Source organism: Schistocerca piceifrons, chromosome 5, assembly GCF_021461385.2.
Source record: "Schistocerca piceifrons isolate TAMUIC-IGC-003096 chromosome 5, iqSchPice1.1, whole genome shotgun sequence".
In the NCBI taxonomy this organism is placed as follows: domain Eukaryota; kingdom Metazoa; phylum Arthropoda; class Insecta; order Orthoptera; family Acrididae; genus Schistocerca; species Schistocerca piceifrons.
In genome coordinates, this window is record NC_060142.1 from 91,301,617 (window position 1) to 91,328,077 (window position 26,461).

The following is a 26,461-nucleotide window of genomic DNA, read 5'->3' on the forward strand; positions in this document are numbered from 1 at the left end:
CAAGTATGACGGGACGACTAATTTCTAGTGGAGATAATTTCACGAAACATATGTGGGAGGAGGTAATATGTGGTATGACTCTTCTTGAATCGTACGCTTTCGAAATTTCCACAGTAAACCACTTCAAGATGCACAACGTCTGTCTTGTAGCATCTAAGACGGGAGTTTGTTAAGCATTTCCGCAGCGCTGCCTGAACGATCACATGGCAAAACGCACATGTCTTCGTCGGATCTTCCCTGTCTGTTCCTTCAGTCCAACTGAGACTGATGAGCAGTACTCAAGAATAGATGTAACAAGTGTCTTGTAAGCCACTTCTCTTGTGAGTCAATTACAATTTCTTACGATTTGTTACTATTCTTCCTGTGAATCTGTCTGACATCTGTTCTTCCTTCAATTTATTTTATGTGGTCACTCGTTGTTGTTTCCAGTGATTTTTCATCAGTTGTTCAATCGTACAATACTGGATTTCTTCACCGGTTTTCCACAAAACGTTACAGCTACTTATGTACAGAGTCAATTGCCAATCACTACAGCAATTATTAACAATGAGCAGGACTTCCTGAGTTTTTGTGCAGTGTTCTGGCGTCGCAACTTTCCGATAGCCAACAGCACGGTCTCGTAATAGTGACACGAAGTCCCCAACGTTATCTGCTAGATCATTAATATGATTATTATATACACTATTGGCCATTAAAATTGCTACACCACGAAGATGACGAACCGACAGGAAGAAGATGCTGTGATATGCAAATGATTAGCTTTTCAGATCATTCACACAAGGTTGGCGCCGGTGGCGACACCTACAACGTGGTGACATGAGGAAAGTTTCCTACCGATTTCTCATACACAAACAGCAGTTGACCGGCGTTGCCTGGTGAAACGCTGTTGTGAAGCCTCGTGTAAGGAGAAGAAACGCGTACCATCACGTTTGCGACTTTGATAAAGGTCAGATTGTAGCCTATCGCGATTGCGGTTTATCGTATCGCGACATTGCTGCTCGCGTTGGTCGAGGTCCAATGACTGTTAGCAGGATTTGGAATCGGTGGGTTCAGGAGGGTAATACGGAACGCCATGCTGGATCTCAACGGCCTCGTATCACTAGCAGTCGAGATGACAGGCATCTTATCCGCATGGCTGTAACGGATCCTGCAGCCGCGTCTCGATCCCTGAATTATAAGATGGGGACGTTTGCAAGACAACAACCTTCTGCACGAACAGTTCGACGACGTTTGCATCAGCATGGATTATCAGCTCGGAGACCATGGCTGCGGTTACTCTTGACGCTGCATCACAGACAGGAGCGCCTGCGATGGTGTACTCAACGACGAACCTGCGTGCACGAATAGCAAAACGTCATTTTCTCGGATGAATCCAGGTTCTGTTTACAGCATCATGATGGTCGCATCCGTGTTTGGCGACACTGCGGTGAACGCACATTGGAAGCGTGTATTCGTCATCGCCATACTGGCGTATCACCCGACGTGATGGTATGGGGTGCCATTGGTTACACGTCTCGGTCACCTCTTGTTCGCATTGATGGCACTTTGAACAGTGGTCATTACATTTCAGATGTGTTATGACCCGTGGCTCTACCCTTCATTCGATCCCTGCGAAACCCTACATTTCAGCAGGATAATGCACGGCCGCATGTTGCAGGTCCTGTACGGGCCTTTCGGGATACAGAAAATGTTCGACTGCTGCCTGGCCAGCTCATTCTCGAGATCTCTCACCAGTTGAAAACGTCCGGTCAATGGTGGCCGAGCAACTGGCTCGTCACAATACGCCAGTCACTACTCTTGATGAACTGTGGTATCGTGTTGAAGCTGCATGGGCAGCTGTACCTGTACGCGTCATCCAAACTCTTTTTCACTCAATGGCCAGGCGTATCAAGGCCGTTATTACAGCCAGAGGTGATTGTTCTGGGTACTGATTTCTCAGGATCTATGCACCCAAATTGCATGAAAATGTAATCGCATTTCAGTTCTATTATAATATATTTGTCCAATGAATACGCGTTTATCATCTGCATTTCTTCTTGGTGTAGTAGTTTTAATGGCCAGTAGTGTAGATAGTAGCGGCCGTGCACCATTCCCTTGGGGTTGTGACACAATATCTTTACATTTGTCGATTATGTTCCGTTCAGTTTTCGCTGTGATGATGTTGTTATGCTGTTGTATCTCATCAGTATCTTATTACTGTATTATACTCTCTGTTGCAGTTGTAATTTTACCGTTAACTGTTAGCGTAGAAACGGAAGGAAAAAAGAACGTAAATATGACCGAAATTTATCATTTCATATATATTATTTAATTCAAAACACGTTGTCAGAAAAATTGATAAGAAAGGCGGTTGTATAGTAAGTAACATTGGGCAGCAGGTGTGTTGATTGCGGCTGTGTCCTATTTCAGTGCGGCCCCTGGAGCTGCAGCTGACTGGCGTGAAGGAGCACGTGGTGCAGGGGACCAACGTGGCAGCCGTGTGCCAGGCGGTGGGCGCCAACCCAGAGGCCACCATCACCTGGTACAACGGGACCGACCGCATTAACAACACCGCGGGCAACGTCGTCGAGCAGCAGGTAAGCGCCACCTCGCCTGCCTACACGTTTCTACAAAGAGTATGCGAAACAACTTCTAGCAGCGGTTTACCGTCGCTGGAGGAGCGAAGCATTCCTAGTGACTGGAAAAATGCTCAGGTTGGTCCTCTTCCCAATAAAGCTCGCTGAACAAATGCACACATTATTACGTTCATTTTTTGACGCGTGCCGGTTCTGCTAGGAGCGTTCCGAGTGATTGGGAAAATCTGCAAGTCATTCCCATTTTGAAGGATTGTAGAACACATGCACGCACTGCTTGGTGATCGTTATCAGAGGGGCTAGGGGCACGGCAAGGATGGATGTGCGCTGGAGCATACACAACAGGAGTAGCGAAACCCTAGTGGCAGACCCCAGCCGCCTAGTTAGCGTGGGAAGTGGGTGATTTGGTAGCAGAGCCCGCACATACTAACAAGAGGAGGCCGCGACGTGAGGTGTACAGATTTACTTTAAACTAGTACACATTTAGTAGGCCATAAAAACAATATAGTGTGCATCTAGTAAGGAGCACTACTCTGGCGATTCCGAGAAAACCTCAAGACAGATTTGCCGCGTCTATCATGTGGCTTTTGTATATGTGCGTAGGTGCCGGACGTTACAGTTAGTGGTGGTCAAGCGAAAGCCGGCACGGTAGCTGAGCGTCTTCGGTCAGAGAGCTGGGTGGTCTCTGTAATAAAAAAAACTGAGTGAAGGGATCAACAACAAACTTCAGCGGATGTCATATCATGATCGCTACAACCAAAAACAACGGAAAAAAAGCGGTAAGCGTTCGAGCCTCGTATGCCAAAGTGTATGAAGCGACGGTTCCTTTCCCACTCAGCCTTAAGTTTTAATCTATATTTTTTTCAGCACTTATCATATTATTTAATTTATATGACATTTAGGAGGTAATGTAATTAAAAAAACATACGTGTTTGCTTGAAGTTTTAGTGAGTTTCATGTTTTTTGACTACTTACATTTTTAATTAAATTTAATTACTAGAACAAACATCTTTCACGGCAAGTGATGACAGCCAAAACAGTTGCAGGATAAAGATTAATTAATTATGTTGTATAAATGGAGATGATGTTTTAACTACTGGCGACGCCTTTGGCACAATTGTTTTATGACTCTCCAGGATGTGATTTTAGTGTATTTTACTTCTGATGAAGGTATATTTATATATACCGAAACCGTGGTCAAGAATTTTTAATAAATCTTTATCCTGCAACTGTTTTGGCTGTCATCATTTACCGTGAAGAATTTTAACAGTTGCTGATTCAGCCATGTTTAAAATCTTGACAAACATCTTTATAACGATCAACAAATAACTGAAGAAACTGATAGAGTTTTCCTGAATATATATGCCTTTCGTGATTTGCGAAATCCCTTCTACATGCAATGTGGTAAGGTATCCGGAACTACTTTGCACTTCGACGCTTCGTGCTGCAGACACAGAGGCAGGCCCCATTTGGCAGTTAACTTGCGTAGTAGTCAGACGCTTCTGAAGTAGCAAGAACGAATACTGTAGGTGCAAATTTTTTGAACATCGCAGAATTTACACTTGTACTACAAAAATAAACGTTTGAGTGGGATTCGAACCGTCGCCTTGGACAGGATCGTCTTATGTAGCTCGAACGCTAATTACGTGCCCACAATGACTTTTTACGGCCGGTACCTTCGCACAGATCATCAGTTACGTAATAGATGTGTAAAACTTCTCTTGTGATTTTCTCGGAATAGCCAGAGTACTGCACCATACTACTTGCATATTATGTTGTTTTAAAGGCCTACTAAAGGTGTACAAAGTTTGAAGTAAATCCGTGATCCCAACGTCGTGCCCTGCCGTTGTAAGATGGTACTTACGTAGAAATGCCATTTCTCATCACGAGTTCTGGTGTGTCCCCACATTTGCTCCGAAATGGCAACATCTCAACACGTCTGTTACCTATCACTTGCCGACCTGCGCACTGTGAGCATTCTCATTGCTGTCTCTTCACTACATAGTGTGGCACCACAGTCTTCACGCACCATAGGTCAGGGAAGCGTATCCATAATCAGGTACGAGTGATTGTACATAAATACCATTAAATTTATGTCAGAAGATGTGAATAAGGAAGCAAAAACTCATTAAACAGTCCTAGATAGGGTTGCCGTAACCGTAATCTTTTCCAGTCGCAGAATAAAGATACTAAAGAATGAGGGGGGAAACATACGTGCATTTACTTCCGACGGTTTTCGTACATCTGAAAGAAAGAGAAGAAAGATTTACTTTTACGTCATACTGCCGAATAGGTTGCCAGGCTACTGACACATTATTTCCACGTGATACAAGTTCGTTATTTTACGCATGCGTTTTTAACCACTCTTGTTTTCAGAGATACTTCCACGTTTGGGATGTTTGTGTAAAGACAGCTAGAATCATAAAAGAATGTAATGTGTGATATACTCTCCTCATAACGATAAAAGTGACAGCGGATAGTTTGAAAAGCGACCTGCTATTATGAGAGGGGAGTAAATCTGGTAAATTTTATGTATGGTAAACCACACAAACCACAAAAGTCTACTTGCAATCTATTAGACGATTAGTAGCACACCCGATTTCTTCAAACAAATATGCAATGACCCAACATTGCATTCATACTGGCCTCTCGGTGAATTACGACAACGTCCAGACCGTGCCCTCAGACTCACCCTTTTGGAATTCGTTGTCCAAGGGGGCGGTAGAAACATGTCTGGTAGACAATAACAACAACCAGGACGAAGGCTTCCATTTAGACAATGCATTAGTTTTGGATGTTTTATATTCTGTCTCTTATTACCTATTTTAACGAGGCTCAGCCTGATTACAGTACCTCCGAACGCTCTGTTCGAACGAGCGATTTAATCTACGGATGCATTCCTTGAAAAGCTGACTAATTTCATCCCTCGTACAAGTGGTGCTGAAACTTGCTGGCCGACTAAAATGGTGTGCAGCATCAGGACTCGAAACCGAGATTTTACTATCCGCAAGCAGTGTTCATTTCTCCCATGAGTGTTAGTTCTGCTGGGCATGCAGGAGAACTTCTGTAAAGTTAGGAAGGCAGGGCAGAGTTGCGGAAGTAAATCTGTGAGGGCAGGTCGTTAGTCGTGTGTGGACAGCTCAGTAGGTAAGAGCATTCCACGCCAAAAGGAGGGTTTCAGGTTCGTCCCGGTCCGGCACAATTTTTTTACATCCAGGAAATTTTAAAACAGCGTACTTCTCTGAAGAGTGAAAGATTCATTCCGGAAAGTGTGCTGCACTATGTTGACTGACGCGTGTTGATTTTTCATATTATTTCGGTGCGGCAAGTGTTCTCGGCATCTCAGGAAACAAATAAGACAAGATTTTACCCATCGACTAGACTTGCCAATGTTTGAAAGATTTTTAGTCGAAATATCAGAAGAATAAAAAATGGTGTTCGCAGCTACATGTTCGAAACAGATGGATCATCCAGTTCGGTGGGAAAACTGAAGATTTACATTTCAGAGGAGCTTCTCGGCAAAACTAAGAATTTCCACTCGTCCATAGTGCACTACATTATAAGACCATGGATTTAGGGCTAACAACAGCATGATATGGGTATGAATTTAAGTCCATCAGTCGTTTGCAAAAACGAGTTATGACACCTTCAGCTATGATTAAAATGTTCAGCTCACTGTTCCCATGGTGGTGGATGAAATTAGCGTCTGCTAACTGACGTATTCGTAGTTGACGGAAACTACTTATAGCTCATTTACTTCCTTTCCCCAGTCACCTTTTGTCGAATGCTTGACATCCCACAAAATTTGAAATTCAATTGATGCAGTTGCTGTTGTCAACTTGGATTGTAGGCAGGTTTGTAGCCAAGATGAGGGTAGCACGTATGACAGCATATGAAACATATTTAATGATCATTTGTTGTACCGAAGGAGGTATTCCAGAAGCTTCTCCTACTAGTGGATTATTTCGACAGAAATCAAAATTTTGTATCAAAGGTAAATTTCTTCTTATTAACCTGGTGCTCATCACTTTCTTCCAGCCGTGTGGACGACTTGATGTTCGCCACGCCTGCTTGGTTGATATGATTGACCGCAATTGGCTCTGTACCTCCTCCAGTCTCAGCGATGCGTGATAGCATGCCGAGGATATCGTTGTAAACAACAGAAATTAACATTGCAGAGGTACCTGATCATCCGAAAATTAATTACACATAAATGTTATTGGCATCTCATTATAAATGTGGAAACTATCTTGCAGATCCATTCATAGAAGTGTTTATTTTTATCATGATAGTGTTGAGTTGACTCAAGTAGATCCTCCATGGTACAGTGCTTACGACATTGGATTCGTATTCAGGAGGAGGAAGGCACAGATCCTAGTCTAGTTATCTCGGGATAAATGTTCCATTGTTTCGCAAAATCATGTGAGCTCCCTTGAACGAGGTATTGCTTCTACACTCTTGTCCAGTGCGAGCTAATGCTCCATCTCTAATGACCATCGACAGTAAGGTAACGTCTAAACCCTACATTACAATTTTTGTAGACGTTATGAGATGCACCTTAGCAAATGGTTCACCTGGATACCTCATTCCATTTAGGGATTTCTATGATCTTAGCGCTTCTTAATGTTAGGGTGACAGATGTTCCTCTCATCCAACAAGCTGTGACGTCAAGTCAGCCATCGTATTCAATATTACTGCACTTTAACTCCTGTTGGAAGCCGCTTCACAGATAGTCTTGATTAAAATAAATCAGAGCTTAGAACTAGGTTAAAAAGATGTCAACAAAAATGTTCCGGCATCAAAAACAGTACTTAATGCTCTTTTTTGTGTCTAATGTGATTCAGAGCTGCAAGTCTATTTTCAGAAACGTCGTGGATATTTTTTTCGAGACTTAAATCTGCGTTTGTTTGTCTCCTGAGCCCAGCCATGAGTTATTTGTCTTCTGCGCGGATAAAAAAAATTGTACGTTCGCGCCTACGGTTCACGGAATTTAAGAAATGAATTTATTCAAAAATCAAATTAAACATTGAGCTTGAAAGCGGTGCAACTCAAAACTTTTCAACTTCTGAGATATTATAATCCATTTTACTGCAAATGTATATCATTTTTGTTTACTACTGAGTGCGTATGATGTTGCGTAGCCATACTATAAGTAATTTCTCAGTGTATAGTTTCTACTGGTAATCCCTCCCTCCCTCCCCCTACTCCCGACCCAACGTGGTTTTTAACCAGTCAAACTGTCGTATATAAAATAGCTTCAAATGCCTGATTATCTTACAAACGAGTTAATGAGTTAAATATTTGACACGTATGTAAAACCTATGTGATTGAAGATACGAGTATTTAAGTTTTTCAGGGATCTCAATGTTTATGGCGTCAAATCTCGTGAACTATGTGTCGTATAATGATATAATTTTGCAAGCACATTCTGTGGTATATGTGCATACTGTCTGAAAAATACATGAGTTAATAATATAGAAGTAACCAATCAAAACATCAAGCCTGATGTAGTACGCGATAAACTTTTTCCTTTCATTATTTTGTGGGGAGGTGACAATGACAAAAAGTTTCGAACACTTTAAAGTTTTTTAGTAGTCGCTAAGTGCTCCCATTCTCAAAAATTGGCTGAATGGATTATTTGTGGTTACTTTGTGTGCTCTGAGTTATTCTGTGATAAGACGTATACACTTGTATATACTTTACTTATTGTATTATACCTTTCACCTAAGATTATACATTTCGATGAGTACATTATGACAGTGTTTCAGATTTCTAAATTTGATAAATAACATTATATAAAATACCGAAAACCAAATTCTTGATACCCCTGAAAGTCGTTAGATAGGCAGTCTGCAACTTGGACCGAGTGACCATTTTAGCCGTTTAATAATATAGATGTGAATATTACAATTTAATATTTGTGCCCCCTCTGACATAAAATTTGTTCGTATAACGTCGTAGTGCAACTGTTTAGAAGTTTGCAAAATTTACAATTACATAACAGTTTTAACCCCCAAGCCACGGAGAGAACACGTCTCGTACCTCCTCGCTATCTCCTGTTGCGTTAGTGAATGGTGTGTAGGAAGGACAACTGTTTGGAAATCTTGTATGTTCGATAGAGGATGTCAAATTAAATACCTTTCGGCAGGCAATTTTCAACCTTGTTTTATTTGGCAACCAGTTTCAGCGTATTACTACGCCTTCTTCAGGCCCCTCACCGAGGTGTAGGAAGAATTGCTGACTCCTGTTTTGAACACAACCGAGTGTGGTTCTTCCTACACGTCGGTCAGGGGCCTGAAGAAGGCATAGTAAAAAGCTGAAACTGGTTGCCAAATAAAATAAGGTTGAAAATTGACGACCGAAAAGTTTTTAATTTGACATCGACTGTTTGAAAAGTTCTGATTTCCCTAAGAGGATCTTTTAGCGGAGCACATTGGAAAGGAAATAAGATGGTTCTTGACCCTTCTTGGAATATGTGCACCATTTGGCAGACGATCCTTGCCGATGTGCAATAATCAGGTACTCGTCGAACGAGTGTTCTTTAAGCGTATGTCTTTCCTGGATGGATCGATTTTCCATAGGATTCTGACGATGAACCACTGTCTGGCAAAAATCTTTCTTACAATTACTTTAGCTTTTTGTGGTTCATGTATTATGTAAGCTTTTGCTATCTTGGCAAAGGGCAGTCGGTCATTACAAGATAGTAAGTGAAGTACTGAGACACCAAGATTGGACTTCCTAACAATTATTTTGTTGTCGGTTAGTCACAAGAATAATAATGTTCACACCCAGAAAGAAACTTGGTATTTACGATCGAGTACGTAAGCGTGTACATAAATTGGGGTGCCAGGAGTCACGGGAAGCGTAGTACCTGTAGAAGAAGTGCCCTGTATTGCGCCCGTATGTTGCGGCTAGATGGCAGTCTCTTACAGAAAGGTGTACAGTGAACGTGGTTGCACGTCGCGATGTAACTGCCAGTGGAAGTGGGATGGTTATCAGTGCAAAACACAGAGGGTCACAGCATATCGGAGACTACGCAATAAGTCTGCTTTCCGAGGTCAGTAGTGTCTAGGTAATCTTTTTACCATTAAACTGTCGCACAGAACGTCCACGAGTGTTTGATGACACGTCGCCTGTCAGAGCCTTACGAAGCAGTCAGCGGTCTGTTGATATTTCTGCCAGAACTGTTTGCAGATAAATGCACCGCACAGGTTTGAGCCGCCGATGACGGTTTCGTGTCCCAGTGCGTTCCCATGACTTTTGGCTTCTCAGTGTAATAAAACCTTTAAGTGAAACAATTATAACAGATTCAGATTCACATTTCAGTTCAAACACCACATGGCAACTGTTTATCTGTAAGAATAAGTACAGCCAGAATGGGGGCTGCTACTACCAACAGAGACTGCTCGTGCCACATGGCATGTGGAGTCCTTGGAACACCCACCTGGCTCTGAGCACTATGCGACTTAACATCTGAGGTCATCAGTCGCCTAGAACTTAGAACTAATTAAACCTAACTAACCTAAGGACATCACACAAATCCATGCCCGAGGCAGGAATCGAACCTGCGACCGTAGCGAAACACCCACCTCACGTTCATCACTGCGTGTGAAAAACACATCTATCGGCAACCAGCTATTGAAGTCCACTAAGGCTCCGAGCTGGATGGATGCGGCCTGTTGTGCTAGATCTGATGTAGCCGCTGGTATCCGTTGCAAGGCCACAGAGGAACCTGAATCAACACTGACAGAAGATTTCTCCGTCTTGTCGATGGACTTACTATCGTACTTACTGTCATAAGTGCCAACTCAAACCCATCCCAAGTGGAACAGAATGCTCATGCTTCCATCTCAGTGCCAGACAGTCCAACCATCAACCGCAGATCTATTTCAATGGAAAACGTGTAAATTACAAATCTACCCCAAAGCACCAACGGAAACACAAACCGACCTGAACACCCCCACTAAACCAACACAGCTGATCGAACCCAACAACACACGCGACTAGTGTAGTATGCAAGGAGTTTCTCTTCAAATGGGAGAAAGTGCAGAGTCGATCCAGCAGTTGAGGCTTGACACTCTAGATCACTAGAACATCACATCCAAGCAATGCAAAGGACTCTGTGACACTTTCTCCAAATGCCACTGACTGGATTGAGATATTAGATTTAATGGTATGAACTTTTATACTATATAGAAGGGTTGGCGGAAAAAAATGGCAACAATAGCATATTATGCGTCTCTGCATATGTTTGGTTAAAAACAAATACGAGAACACGAATACAATAAGACAAACAATTTATATTACATGATTACTTTTCTGTTCTTTCTTTTAAGTAGAACACTCTCAGAATTTATTATTGTGTAAAGCGTTTTTAGTTGAACAAGTTACGTTGATTGCATTTGCACCATCAAACAAACACAGTAATTACACGAAATCTGGACTTCGCCTGTTTATTGCGGCATCCTAAATTCCTTTTTAGACTAGCGATTTTCTTTTCTCAATCGCCTACTCGTGGCAAGTATTTCTATTACACTTTACTGGGACACAGTTGTCACAAGTGCTCGACTGTCTACTGTTGAGCACCAGTATTATTATTGAGGGACGATTCATGCTGTACGCTATGGAACGTTATCGTCAGATAGGAGTATCTTCACACGAGAGGTAGTATCAATTTAACGTCATGCCGCTCTGCCGTTGACGAGAGTGAGATTAGGAAGGAGTGCCCATCTTACGAAAAGGAGCAGCGCACTATCATCGTTAAAAAACTAGCAATGTTAGTAGAGTTTATTAGTGATCATAGCAATATTTATAATGCACGTTCGTGACGAAGGTAGTACGATAAATCTCCCATAATGTTGCAAATCGAAGGAATAGTAAAATTATCACTAGATGTTTCAAAACATCAATATTTAGTTGCATAAGGAAATGCGTACTTACAAGTTCTTCAAATAACTCTTAGGCGGCAATTCATAGTGCCTTTTTCTTTCTCCTTTGGGTCAAAGTAACTGTAACTTTTTTCTTCGATAGAACTCACTTTTCCACTCTTGACAGAACCTCCACTTAAACAACATTTTTAGTTATTTAAGTAATTGTAGAAACAAATTAAAACTATTATATGTGTCAGTTACTTTTATTTAAATGTCTTATTTTTAGTGTTGTAAGTAATGTCAATTTCCAAATCGTAGTACAACATGGACTACATAAGGTTATTTGCGTTTTTATTTACGCACAGTGTAGGCTTTTCATGTTTGTCCAGTTTTGTAAAACGAACAATATTTTTCGCTCTCAGATTTTTGGAATGGTAGAAGTACAATTGTAGAATAGATATTCTTGCAATCCATTCCTGAAGATGCCTAAATAAGGCGAAACGCGTCGTTGAAAAATAAAAACCAAAATTGCAACCAAGACTGTTTTAACCAATAATTGTAGAATAAAGACAAATTACTAACGATACTTTCGAAGTGTCACGAAAACAAATCAGATAAAAAGGTTATAAAGATTAAGAAGACACAAATGCATGAAATCCAGTACTATACCACGACTGCGACGAAAATGTTATCTTCCTCTGATAGCAAACGACGACGCTGCCGCCGCTGCCACCTATCAACATCAGTACTATGTCATTTTCCGTATACGCAATATACAACATAATCATAATTTTAGAACTCCACACTCGAGACAACCAGGTAGCGATCGACTTCATCGTCCCTCGCGCGACGTGGTTGGCAGGTGAATTTACGTCCTGGGGTGTGACAGTTTGACAAGGTCGCTCGTGTAAACCAGATCCACCAGTGATTTCACTCCAGATCCATGTCCCCGATTTTATGCGGTTGTGGCTGCTTCCGGTAATTGACCGCAATTTGTGTAGTGAAAGAGTTATGTCCTTTTTGTGTATGTTTGACATAACCTTTGTTATTGTTTCGCTGTGCTGAATCAGTGAAGCAACGGTGGTGCATGTTTCGGTCGGTTTCAGATCCGCCCGAGTTTATTTTGCTGCGCAGCACAGGGTAAATAAATAAACAAATACGGGGAGGTAGGAGGGTGGTGGGATATAAGTCTCGCTTCATTTGCCGCGGGGCTTTCCTCCGCCGGAATCGGAACGAAGCGATAATTCGGTTAGCAATTAGCGGTGTTTGTATCGGCTGGACGTGTGCAGAAGCACCCGCACCCACGCGCCTGCAATTACCCGCCTCCTGCCATTAGTCATTTTTATGAGAGCGCCAAGGGGCGTCCACCGCCAAATTTAAATTTCCGCCCACTGGCACTCCGTTTAGATTAATGCACAAGTTCAGTGCGCTACCAGAATTGGTTCAGCTGCAAAACAGCCTCTTCCTCTCTCCGCTGCGCCTCCCGGCCGCAGCGTGCGGTGGTTCTCTCCCTCTCTCCAGCTATACTCTTTCCTTTGTCTGCTTTTCCCCCCATTTCCCGACCTCTCGCCTTCTGACTTGTCTTGTAAATCAGCTCTGCGAAAGGAGGAGGAGGATGTGACTGTTTCGTTCTTGGAGGCGTTGTCACATGCGACGGCTGTGCCTTAATGTGTGCAACTTACTGCCCACATTTCGCTGTGAGGGCCCTTTCGATGGCGTTGGGAAGAAATTTACGCTCAAAGGCGTGTGGCGGAGGGTTTTTTCTGCTCCTCCTATACCTACTTAAAATTACAAAAATGGCTCTGAGCATTATGGGACTTAACAGCTGAGGTCATCAGTCCCCTAGAACTTAGAACTACTTAAACCTAACTAACCTAAGGATATCACACACATCCATGCCGGAGGCAGGATTGGAACCTGCGACCGTAGCGGTCGCGTGGTTCCAGACTGTAGCGCCTAGAACCGCTCGGTCACCCCGGTCGGCTTCAGATTACAGTTGAGTCAAAAAGTCCGTGGTTTAGTCACTGTGCAGAAAATTCAGTGTACCTACCTCAAGAGGTTTCTTGAAATCCATACCTTTCACTCTGTGATAGTAGACACTTATTCAGACGATTGAAAAAAGCGTTGAAGTAACAGCGATTAGTATCTACTAAACAGAGGCTGCATAACTCAAGCTTCGAGGCAGTGTCTATAAGTTTGTAAGAAAATATCGGACATTTGGGATTCTATCTACTTGCATAAAAGGTTTAAAGTTCATTTAATTCTGTTTTATTGCCATTGAAGCAAATTTTAAATGGCTATCAAGTCTGCAATTATTATATTAACAGAATCTTCCGTCGGTTCTTGATAGAACAACATTATAATAAATGAAATGCACCAGTTTGCTTTTGTTCTACAATATTACTTTTATTGTTAACCGGTTTTCGGCTTACAAGGCCATCTTCAGACATTTACTGAGTATTATCACCAAAGAAGTTAAATGTTAGCAGACAAAATTGGAAGAGAAGTAACACATCTAGACTGAAGTAGAAACATACAGCAAGTAACATCTTTGCAATGAAATAGTAAAAACTGAACAGTACATAAATAACAATGGATTTGACAGGAAAATCTTTAGCACCAAATAGGAATAGCAAGCCTACACAACAGTTTCTATTAATAAACAAAACTAATGAAATAAAATAAAATTAGTACTAGAGTTTCTCTTCAAATGGGAGAAAGTGCAGAGTCGATCCAGCAGCTGAGGCTTGACACTCTAGATCACTAGAACATCACATCCAAGCAATGCAAAGGACTCTGTGACACTTTCTCCAAATGCCACTGACTGGATTGAGATATTAGATTTAATGATATGAACTATTATACTATATAGAAGGGTTGGCGGAAGAAAATGGCAACAATAGCGTATTATGCGTCTCTGCATATGTTTGGTTAAAAACAAATACGAGAACACGAATACAATAAGACAAACAATTTATATTACATGATTACTTTTCTGTTCTTTCTTTTAAGTAGAACACTCTCAGAATTTATTATTGTGTAAAGCGTTTTTAGTTGAACAAGTTACGTTGATTGCATTTGCACCATCAAACAAACACAGTAATTACACGAAATCTGGACTTCGCCTGTTTATTGCGGCATCCTAAATTCCTTTTTAGACTAGCGATTTTCTTTTCTCAATCGCCTACTCGTGGCAAGTATTTCTATTACACTTTACTGGGACACAGTTGTCACAAGTGCTGAAGGCTGCATCAGGAGGTATGAAACATGGAGATTGATACACAACCAATTAAAAGAAGAGACAGTTGTCAATGTAAATACAGAATACATAAGGAACTTAAGCAATATCAATAAGATAAACAGAAATTAATAAATGCAGGAAAATGGAGGTGTTTGAAGGAACCTACAGTTTGAGAGTGTGGTGGTACTCCATTTTAACATTAACATTATATCAAAGCAATGGCTGTGTACCAGTTTTCCTTAAATAAATGAGCAAAGTAAAATGTGAACAGTATTTTATGGGACAACTACAAGGGGTGTTAAACATGGACAGTAATACAAGTACCAGTTAAAAGAAAGCCTCAACTATTGAAACTACAGTCTATGTGGAATACAAAGACAACTTCAACAAATAAAACAACTTAATGAATACAGGAAATTGGGAATATGTAGGAAGAGAAAGTGTGGGAAGTAATGAACAACAAGGATGATTATATGAAGTTATTGGCGTAAAACTGTTATCATTGTTAGTTCAGTGTTATGTCCTGTTTTGCTACAAGTCTACACACATGAAGCAGCGAGAATTTACATATCCAACTTGAATATTCCCACGATCTAAACAGTCACTGACACACAGCTACTCGCGAATTACTGTATCAAGGCTTTCAGTGGTCTTCTTTTACAAAACCGGCCAGAATCTGCTACAGACGCGAAGAAAGAAAAAATAGTTCGGATAAGTGCACATAGGACTCGCACGCCAAGGGTTCCGTACAAACTTAATTATGTATATAGGCAGTTCATCCATTCGGGAAATGGAGAATCGCGACCATTTTTGCCTGTATCGACATTGATACTGGCAAAGTATCAGTCTCAGGGATTCCAAGGTTTTCGAGAATGTTTTCATTTCAGTGTTATTGATGAAACATAAAATCAAGCAGGACGCAGGCGACAATATGATTATGGTAATCAGCAGCTCTGCATTCAGGCTGACTGAGTCGCAGTGGTAGAAGTAAACATCAGGCAAAGAATGACTTTGATGCTTATATGACGTGCTTCGGAATTTATATATGACGTTCTTCGGAATTTATCCACTATCAGATATCCAGGAGCGGTTACTACACATAGATATGGCGTTTCAAGTTGTAGGGGAAACTAGTTTGCGGATGTTTGTTTAACATACAACTTGAAACGCCATATCTACGTGAAGTAACCGCTTCTGCATCTGATGATGGACAAATTCCGAAGCACGTGATGTGAGCAGTAAAGTCCTCCCTTGTCTGTTGTTTGACTTCTACGATTGTGCCGGTATTAGCCGAGCGGTCTGAGGCGCTGCAGTCATGGACTGTGCGGCTGGCCCTGGCGGAGGTTCGAGTCGTCCCACGGGCATGGGTGTCTGTTTTTGTCCTCAGGATAATTTAGGTTAAGTCCCATAAGGTTTCACACACATTTGAACTACTACGATTGCGTTGCATTCTGCCTGAAAGCAGAACTACTCATTCCTTTAATTTTAAGTTTGACGTCGGATAACAAATTACAAAAGAAATAGTTTTTAGTGTGTTATAATTACAGATTAACAGTTTTCCGTACTGTGAAACTTTGCTTCTTGCCAAATTTCATCATTTTAGATCAACGGGAAGTACCCTACAGGTTTTGATGAGTGAATTTGCGAGTATTAAAATATATTACCTAAATGGCGGTATCTTTTGATTGGATTACTTAAGAAGCTTCAATTTTTTACATCACCAAGAGACCATCCGACATATATTTTAACTTGATACGTGTACCTGTCCCCGAGAAAAAATATTTTTAACAGTCGGACAGAAAGACGGACAAATAAGCGATCCTATAAGGGTTCCGTTTTTACCGATTGAGGCACGGAACTCTAAAATGTGCCCACCACAATAAGTTCACGGATCACGCTACATGGAGTTGTTAATCGACCAGAAATTCCACACTCAAATAACTTCCAAACTATTTCACCTAAATATCTCAATATTTCACTGAATGATGTAAACCTGTAGTCTCTTTACATTTAAGGCAAAAGAAGCGAAAGAATGAACGAGTTTCTTCATCTTAGCCGAAATTTGTGTGGCGCAGTTCCACATGTGCTGCTCACTAAGATGGCTACGGGGCAACTCTTCGACTCATTGAACTACAGTTACACTTCAGTTACACTAAGCGCGGGAAATGCTTTATTCTCATTGGCTGATGGTCTTAACGGCCAATCATAAAAGCTCCTGCTATCAAATACCGGCAGTAACTCCTAACTCATCCATTAAGATTACAGAAAGTAAGTATTACAGAACTTCTAAATTTACGAAACCAAATTTAAATAAAAACAAAACAAAGTTTGAATTATTCTAAGAAATGAAATATTAATTCATTTAAGTCTTAACTTTCATTCCGCTGTTCACAAAAACTTATGCAACAAACATAATCAAATAATAATTCGAAATAATTACTTATACATGAGCGAACTATTGTAGCTAAACCAAGCAGAATTCTAGGTAAGCAATTTCTATGAAGTGACTTTTTAATTATAGTTTTAATGAGATTTTAAGTAAATATATTACAATCTCTGACTGTTTTGCAGAACAAGAAAAGTTATTATTATTTTTAGGTAAAATTTCATGCCTCTTAAAGTATTGTATAAAATGTCTCAGTTTTTAATAGCACGGATTTAGTTGCAACACAAGACTGTATACGAAGTATGAAATAAAACGGAGAAAAATTAATAATATTTTCTTTAGATGAATAAGGGCTGTAAATATACGTCTTGATCGTACGCCAGACTAGTTCAGTTCTCAACTGTACAGGTTTACTTGCAAGTTTTCTAGGGAAAAAAGGGAATCTCCCTTCCTGCTACAGGGCTAGACACAGTAACTCTGAGATCGCGTACTTCAGGAAGAAATGAGTACTTGAAATAATCGGCTGGTTCACAGACGATAGTATATTCTAGTCAGTTAGTCTTGAATTAAAGATTGTGGGATAAATTAAAATTTATAGTCATGTAGAATGGGATGGGTGTTCGGAATGTGTTACCTTTGATGCAGCTCTTAACTTTCAAATGGAAAGGATGTCATTTGACGTATCAGATAGATAGAGAATTAAGTAAGTAAAATAATGGTGTCTTTCATTTGATTATTCTAGAGTTGTATGGCATTTTATATATATGACACGGTAAATACTGCTGTTAACACGTATAGACTACCGTATGTGCCCGACGTGTCGTCCAACAGATTGTATGGTGGCGGTTTATATGATCCATTCATTCCTCATGTACTTTGACCAACATATGTGCTGGAATGCGGGCAGAAATATCAGTAACCCGCCCCCTGATCTTCCCGTGGCTCTCCGTCGTCGGTCGTACATGGATATCCAGTTTCCCGAAGACACCGAAAGTAGTGGAAGAGAGATTTGGGGAGCACATCTAAGTGTTAGGAGGTCTTTCCCGAAACTATTTGTGTGACGTAGACGATAAACAGTTCAAATCCGAAGAGAATAGAAGGTAATCAAATATGGAACTATAGACGAATCTTAAAGACGACTGAATGATCGAACAATAATGGAGCGATATTGAATCGAATCGAATAGAAGAGAACTTTGTGGGACAACTTTACTAACAGAAGGCATCGATTGACGGAATCCATTCTGCGGCGTCAAATAATAGTCAGTTTGCTAATGGAGGGAAGTTCTTATGATAACCCAGCGCATTTGGGAAGACCCTTCAGGAGCCCAAATTTAGATTTTTCATGATTTCTCGCCATCGCCTTGGGAAGATGCTGAGATATATACTTCGAAAATTACGCAACCGATGTCTCTCCCCTCCCCTAATCTGTACTTGTGATCTGTCTCTAATGACGTCGTTTTCGTCGGGACGTTAAACCCTAATCTTCCTTCTCCCTTCGCTGCGAACCCAAACGCGAAAAAATATGGGATATTCTATCCGCGGAAAAAATGCTTGATGAGTGAAATGTACTGGTTCCGTTAACCAGCCACGCAAACATCAACAGGCCATCTGTCACTGCTCCCGCTTACCTAATGGCGGTCGTTCTCCGTGCTACGTTGACAGCACATTGACCTCCCGTACAGAAAGCTTCAGGCTTTGGTACCGTATACTCGCTTACATTAAAAACCCTTCCGCTTGTTTTCTGCTGTTTCATAATTACGATGAATTCTGCACACGTGGACTCGCAGTTCGGACTTTAATTAAAGTTATGAAAATTACCTGTGTGCCTAGCCGCAAGGATAAGCGGATTTGATATGACTTGTAAAGCATTGTAAACATTTTTTCCCGTACTTTCATTCTGTGATGATATTAAAAATGTGGACAGTGTCGCAAGGCACGGACAGCGCTGCAATATTTTGCCGTCGTTAGTCCAGTGATGATACGAATGCCCAGAAAAGAAACTGAGATATACACGAGTGAGGTAGAGCATCGCTGAATTTACGGAGGAAACGTACTACCCTTTGTTGCAGTTGCAACAGCGAAGAGAATATATATGACAGGAACGATCTTTTTGCCACAGAGTAGGCCCTTGACGAGGATTATAGAACTGTAAATGACATCTTACTTTAATAAATGAGTAGTTGCGGGAAGCATCTAGCGTATCAAAACATTCTTCTATTGGATCAAAGAAGGCCTAGGGAATTTCGCTCAGTACTGTCAGTGTGCGGCTCCACTGTAGGCAGAAATGGATGCTTTAAGCCCCTGAGTATCAAGTCCCAGCCAGCCCTAAGAAATAGAAAGAAACCCGTAGTGTCTTATCAATTTAAAACTTCAGTTGCGAACATTTAGAGTACGTCAGATCGTGAAAGTATTGAGGGGAGGTATTAAGAAGCGATTTGGAATGGGACGAATACGTAGTGTACATGTGAAGGCATATAAAACGCTTATACTAGCTGCAAGGTTTCTGTGAAACTTCTTGTGCTTCTGTAAAGACGATTGTGCGACCAGTTCTGGAGTATTGTTGCAACGTTTGGAACCATGATAGTAGAAATCACACGAATTCAGAGACGCTCTGCTAGCAGAGTAACAGGTCAGTGTTATCCATACGAAAGTGTAACGGAATTGCTCGGACAACTTGAATTGGAATCTTTGAAAGAAAGCCAACATTGTTCTCGGGAATCACATTGAGTAAATATAGACAACTGATCTTGGATAGGCACTGCAGCAATTCTGCAGCCACCGTCATATATCTCGTGCAAGAATCGTGAGACTAATATTAGAGAGACCAGTAGCACCTCCTCTCCCCTCAGATTCCTTAAAGAATTAAACTCCCACGTGTAAGACAACTTCAAACGTCTGATTACTCTATAAATGAGTTCGTGTGTTAAATATTTGACATTAATCATGTACAACCTTTATGGCTGCAGATACAAAACGGCAGTTATGATGGTTTTATTAGTTACGGTTAGTTACTGAAAGACTAATGGAAAAGTGAAAACTAAAAACTGCAAGCGAAAAGAGTGATAACCCCTTTATTTGTTCTGGTAAGACCTCTTTGACAAATAGTGTAAAGTTAGTTGGAAGATGTTAAGTGTTCTCATTCTCAAATACTGGCTGAATATTATGCAAGTAATTTGCTGTCATTGATTTAAGCTGTTTCAAAACATATACAGATTTGCCAACATTTAATACTTGACTTACTCTGTTAAACTTTTAACGTAAGATTATACTTCTTACTGAGAAGATTATGAATTTTGAATTTTCAAGTTTGGTTAATAGTCGTATGAAATACAGAAAATCACATTTTTACTGTCCCTGGAAGTCGTTAGATATGCAATCAAGCTGGAACCCGGTGACTGTTTTAGCCGTTTAATAATATAGTACAAAGTATTTCGTTTACAAGAAAGAATGCCGCATGTGGATGTCGCACAAACAACCGTACTGAAGACTTCTTGGTTCTCGTTGACAAAACGCTGCGGCTACGTACAAGGAAAAGCATGGAGGAAGAACGGTGTTTGCAAAGCCGTGGAACTCTTTCACTTGGTTCACTACAAAAACTTTTCGTGAATTTGCGGCCAACGTGCTGCGTTTAGACTAGTGATCGTCAACCCGTCGATCGCGAGCTAATAAGTAGCTCGCGGGGACATTTTCGATAGACTGCCGTAACGCTTAGGTTAGCTAACCTGGATCGCTCTGCTGATCTCAGACCACGCTCACAGAAACAAATGCTTGTTTCTTCCACGCAGTTGCCATTGTCAATGAAAAATACAACACTGTATTTTCAGCTTCATATACATTTTCGGTAGGTCGTGGTAACGCTCAGGTTGGCTAACCTGGAATGCTCACTGAGCCCAGACAGCGCTCATGGCAACAACTTCTTGTTACTCCCGCGCAGTTGTCATTGTCAGTCAAGAATAATACATTGTCAGCCCCATAGCTGACTGTATACGTGTGACGTTGTGCACCTCACATTTTTCGTGCGCATATCAAACATCTGCGAACGTGGATCGTTTGATTTAAGCGTTCATACTCAGCTACTTGTTCTAATGATGACGTGTTCAAGCAAAAAACAAAAAAACGTATTACTTTTATTCGGAAGGGGAGGGGGCGATTGATTTCTTCTTTATCCAGGTAAAGGACAAACATGTGTGTATCCTGTGTCATGAAAGAATATAAGTTGGAAAGCAAGGGATCGTCGAAAGTTTCTTCAAAATCCTTCGCTCGGAGATTGAAAAGGCTTTTCCACTGGATTCTGTGGCGAGGAAAGAGGAGCTAGGGCAGCTAAAATCCAAACTTAATGTTCAACAATCCCCTTTTTTAAACCATTAGAGAAGAATTAAGCCACAGCTCATGCGTCATTCAACGTTACAAAAGCTATTCTACAGAATAAGAAACCATACGAAGACGGTGAATCAATGAAAACTGCATTTTCGGAAGTCGAGATTCATTATCTGATAGTTACAAAAAGAAGATTTAATTACAATTCAGATGTAAGATTTTTTTAATCATCTTATTTCTGTCCTTGTTTCTTTTGGTAGCTCACAGTAGGATTTAAAAACGATACGGTAGCTCCGAAGCTTCATAAATTCGGCGACCAGTGATTTACACGACACAGCTCTGAAGTCTTTATAACAGAAATACTAGTTTGCGTGAAAAGTGACACACAACTTTTCGAGACCTAAGAGGTTATCTGTAGGTTGATTTTCCGTACACATTGAAACGTCACTCTGTATGTGGTGTAGCTTTAGCTTCTAGACACGTTCGATAAGCATCTTAGGCGAAAGTGCAGGTAATAGAAACAACAGTACAAGGTGATTTTGAAAGAAAACTGAAGGCTGTAATATGTTGCATAGAATCGCCTCAGAGAAAGAGAGTGCTTAGGCTATAAAATAATCTGATGTAGCAGTTAAAGATAAGACTGAACCCAATACACAATATTACATACCGCATTTTGTATTTGTGCTGTATGCTATTCGCTAATGCCAGCTGCCAGAATGTGGTCACAATGGTGGCTTCTGACAGTGCTGCTGTCACTCCAGGACATGATAAAAAGAGAAACAAGCGAAAGCACTGCATTTTGCCACGCCACAGCCTGTGTGGGGAGGAGGTTCTTAATAGTATTCTCTTCCAGCGATGACCGTTTGAGAATCTCTGAAGTCTTCCTCACTATTCTGGATGTTGGGTCCCGAGGTAATTTTTGGTATGTGTCTTCCTCCAACATCCGTCTAATTTTTGCGTCATAGTCGACTCGTTCCATTAAGACGGCAGCAGTGGCCTCCGTGCTCTCCGGAATGATCCTCCCACCGTCGTCCTACCGGCTGACTTCTATCGAAGTTCTGTCCTTTTTATATCCTATCGTTAATTCTATCAGACCCCGTACCTTCAGAATATTAAAACGTGTATTCCAGTCAACATTGTCATAAGTTGTATCTAAATCAGTAAACGCCATAAACGTACGTATGCCGTTTTTCAGTCTATCTTCTGACAAAAGAATGGTCAGGCTTGTCGACATCTGCCGTGATTTTTAAGCTCGCAGTTAACCTCGGTTAAACTCGGTATGTTAAACTTCAGCTGCTGACATGAACTGGAAGTTCCTGGAAAAAAATAGTGAAATTTGGCGTTTTTCACATGGTTTCCGCGCATAAAACTTGGGGTATACAACCGTGAATTCTGTCGCTGCGCGTTGCGGCGTTCTCTCCTTGCCGCTCCTGTTGACTTGCGAGACAAGTACTGATCGCCGATTGAAAGCGATCGTAATTTAATTAAATATCCTTAAAGGTCCTTCCACATATGTCTTATGATGTATACACAAACAATTACATAGTTCCCAACATATCAACAATACTTTTATTCCTTGTACCTATTGCAAAAATGTAAAATACTGATACAGTCTTCCAAATTTATATTTTTTGTGCTTCACGAACGTACAGTTAAGCACTAAATTTGACAGTCATGTGAGTCACAGACAGATGTAATCGGTTTGTTAGATATGATAGGGCAAGAATTGGGAACGAATCCGGCCTAATGTCAGTTTATTTTGGGGGTGCCACGCAGACTTAGAAACTGCGGGGAGGAAAACTGATAGTGGACTGGTGATTGCAGCTTCAGAATATTGTCATGGACGTAGAGCGGAAATTGTAGTGTTCTGCCCATAACAGTTCTCGCTGTAAATGTTCTTTAAAATGTCTTTCACTATCACTCGAAAGTTCCTCATGGTTGACGAACTTGCCTCAGGTTTTCGGGTTGAGACGTCAATATGAAGTGTTACAGTTGTTTCTGACCACATTGGTGCGCCATTCAAAAGTTCATGTGAGTATTTATCGGTTTGCATAAACTGTCACTCTGCAGTCAAATCACCCTTTCTTCAGCAGTCCTCTCCATGTATGAAGAACATGGCATCTGACTGATCACATTTTTCAAATAGGATTTACTTGGTTGACGCCTGTTTTCTCCCTGCGAACTTGCCTTCGAAAATATTTCTCCTCTTTTGCTAAGGTCCACGTTTCAGATCAATATATCAAGACACTCCATACACAGATCTTTACAAATATTTGTTAGTGAAGCTGAGGTACTTGTTCAGCAGAAGGTTCTTCTTATGTTGGCAGGCTCTCTTGGCCAGTGCTATTCTGATTTTGATTTCTTTCAGACTTCTATTCTGTTTCTCCACAATGTTAGTGAGACAACGTAATTCGATTACTTCCTTAAGTTGCCTACTGGCTATTCTAATGTCAGTCTCACAGCGACTCCTTTCTTGTGTATAAAAATTGCTTTTGTCTTCTTGTGTTTCTAAATACGTACCAGAAATTATAAGACAGAGCTCAAAAATGTATACTAGCTTCTTTTTTGGTCAAAATCTTAAAGCGAATGAACTCTTGTTAACGAAGAGGCCTCACTTCCGTAGCTATACGCACAAGACTCTTAGTGAGAAATGTTTGGGAGATCCAGGGGCATCCATCTCGTAGTTGCAAGCACCAGCCAAGAAAACAGCCATTTTCGTGATATTCTTACAACACTTTCAGTTCATGTCGAGAACGGAAATTTGGTGAGTAGAGTTTAATTGAGGTTAATTACGAGGGAAAAAAATTACGGCATCTTTCGACATAACAAGTCTGACTATTTCCTTCCAATATAAGCCACAGGGTCAGTGTTGGCCTCCGTTTCTATTCTTTTTTTTTCTATTTCTCTGGAACGACGTTTGTTTTTGCCAGTCTTTCCATTTTTCTGTTAATAAAACATGTGAGTATTTTGCAACCGTGGCCTTTTTAACTGATCGTTCGGTAATATTCACACAGTGCAGAATAGGAGCCAAAATTTCCATGGATGCCACGCTTTACGGAGAGCACACATTGTGAAAGATATCACGCCCTTTGACATTGATGAACGTTGGCACTAAGTTTCGCGTTTCCACTTGTTTTGAAAATTGTTCACGCAACGAGCTTGCCGAAGCACTGATTTTTCAACTCACCTGCTTGAGAATTATGCTGGTGTAATGCATATCTGTCGTGCCTTTCAGGTCATTGTTTGGTCAGGTTTGATTGTTAAAATCTGCCCATCATGTTTGTAAGAGTTTCGCAGAGTGCACCATTCTCTCTCTCTCTCTCTCTCTCTCTCTCTCTCTCTCTCTCTCTCTCTCACGTTATCCAAATAGCTACGTCATACAGTTCTTTATTTTAAGATTTTTGCTGACATTGGCCTCGTGATGACGTTGCAGAGCTATGATAGATTTTTAATATGTTATATATGGCTTCAGATTGCTTAAAGGTTTGTGAATTTACTTGAATAATAAGAAACTCAAAAGCACATTTGGCGTTTCTATTTCTTAAAACAGAATACCGAATTTGCTGCTGAAGTATAACGCAGAACGTGATAGAAGGGTTATCGATCGGTCAAAGAAAAAACTGACTGATCAGAGTCTTGATGGTGGATGATGATGACGATTAAAACCTTTTTCTCACAAGTGGCTGTCAAATTCGAAGTAACACCACTGTATGGGTTAATTCTTACGTCATGTTCTGTACCGATTATAAAGTTTAAGATGACTAGGTATTCCCTCTTCTGGGTGTGCTACCAGATTCGGAGATTGCATGACTTCTTGCCGAATGATATTTGGAGAACTTTTAGTGGTAACGATCTGCAAGATAATTCATAGGTACGTCACCTAAAATAAAAATGCTGAAGGTAGTAATTCATCTAATTCTGATACTGCAAGTGAAAGACCTTCATTGAACAGAGGAATGCTTCTGAATAAACAGGGACCACCATGCACAATACAGCGGAGTCTAGACGAAGTAAAGTTTTGTCGAAGAAATTGGCGTTTAATTCGCAATGACTACAATGCCAGACATTGTCCATGGTAATGTGAGACAGCCGTACATGAATTTCAAAAGTATTTTGCTGATGAATTTACTGAATTTGCGTTCGATTGTCTAAATCAAGGCACGCATTTGGCTTTAGTGTACGTGAAATTAAAAAAAAAAAAATGCAGTACTAATTCGTAGAGTGTCAAGGACAGGAATGTAAACTTTCTTAAAAAAAATGCAGTACTAATTCGTAGAGTGTCAAGAACATGAATGTAAACTTTCTTGTGTGTTGATACATAATGTTCTGAATCATTCACAGTTTTATTGCATGGAAATGTTGCGTCAATATTATAATGAAAGTGTTACTGATTCGATAAATTAGTCTAGAATTTTTGTCTTCATATAAGATGAAATACAGGCTGTGTGTTCTCTTTTTTGAGTTTTCTATGTCTGGCACTTTATTGTAGACAGAGCCCAAACGCACATTTCTGTGGGTCCAAAAGTTTTGTGCATAAATTAATGCACGAACGTTCAAACAGAGAATCCGGCGTACTTTGGAACAAAAAAAAACAAATGACATCAGAAGACAATTCGTATTTCATTATGTGTGTATTGTCAAATGTGAATATGTTTTCTCTGCAAGCTTAACAAATTCGTGTTTCTACAGCGTTATACACATTCTACGAGTACCGACTCATTCTTGCCTTTTTTTTTTTGGGTGTTACACTTTTGACAATCGTTGCTGTGTTTGATCATGTAACGTGACTAAATTTATAAATGGTCTTCTGTAACCTTTGGCTGGCAGAGACTTGGATCTCGACCAGCAAAGAACACAACGCATTCCGGAGGCTGTCTTTTGCAGAACTTGCCGTTTCGTAGCCCTCCTCGTACCGAAAAGAACGGAAAACTCTGCAGCTAGCGGGAAACATAAATCTACGACAGGCTGTCTCGGGCGTGCCTTTTGTTCGGGCCGTGCGCTGTCTCTTTACTGGCCGCGAGCTGCCCTCTGCGAGCAGAAGAGGGACGGCAAAGGACTCGGCGGATTCCGGC

At 40.8% G+C, this 26,461-nt stretch overlaps 1 protein-coding gene across 1 annotated transcript in view; it reads left to right on the forward strand.

The window, feature by feature from the left end:
• LOC124798758 (hemicentin-1) overlaps positions 1–26,461 on the forward strand; it is a 1,218,631-nt gene that overhangs the window by 650,039 nt on the left and 542,131 nt on the right. Inside the window, exon 8 of the mRNA XM_047262286.1 lies at positions 2,410–2,576. Coding sequence (XP_047118242.1) covers positions 2,410–2,576 — 167 coding nt within the window. The remainder of the gene's footprint in view (positions 1–2,409; positions 2,577–26,461) is intronic.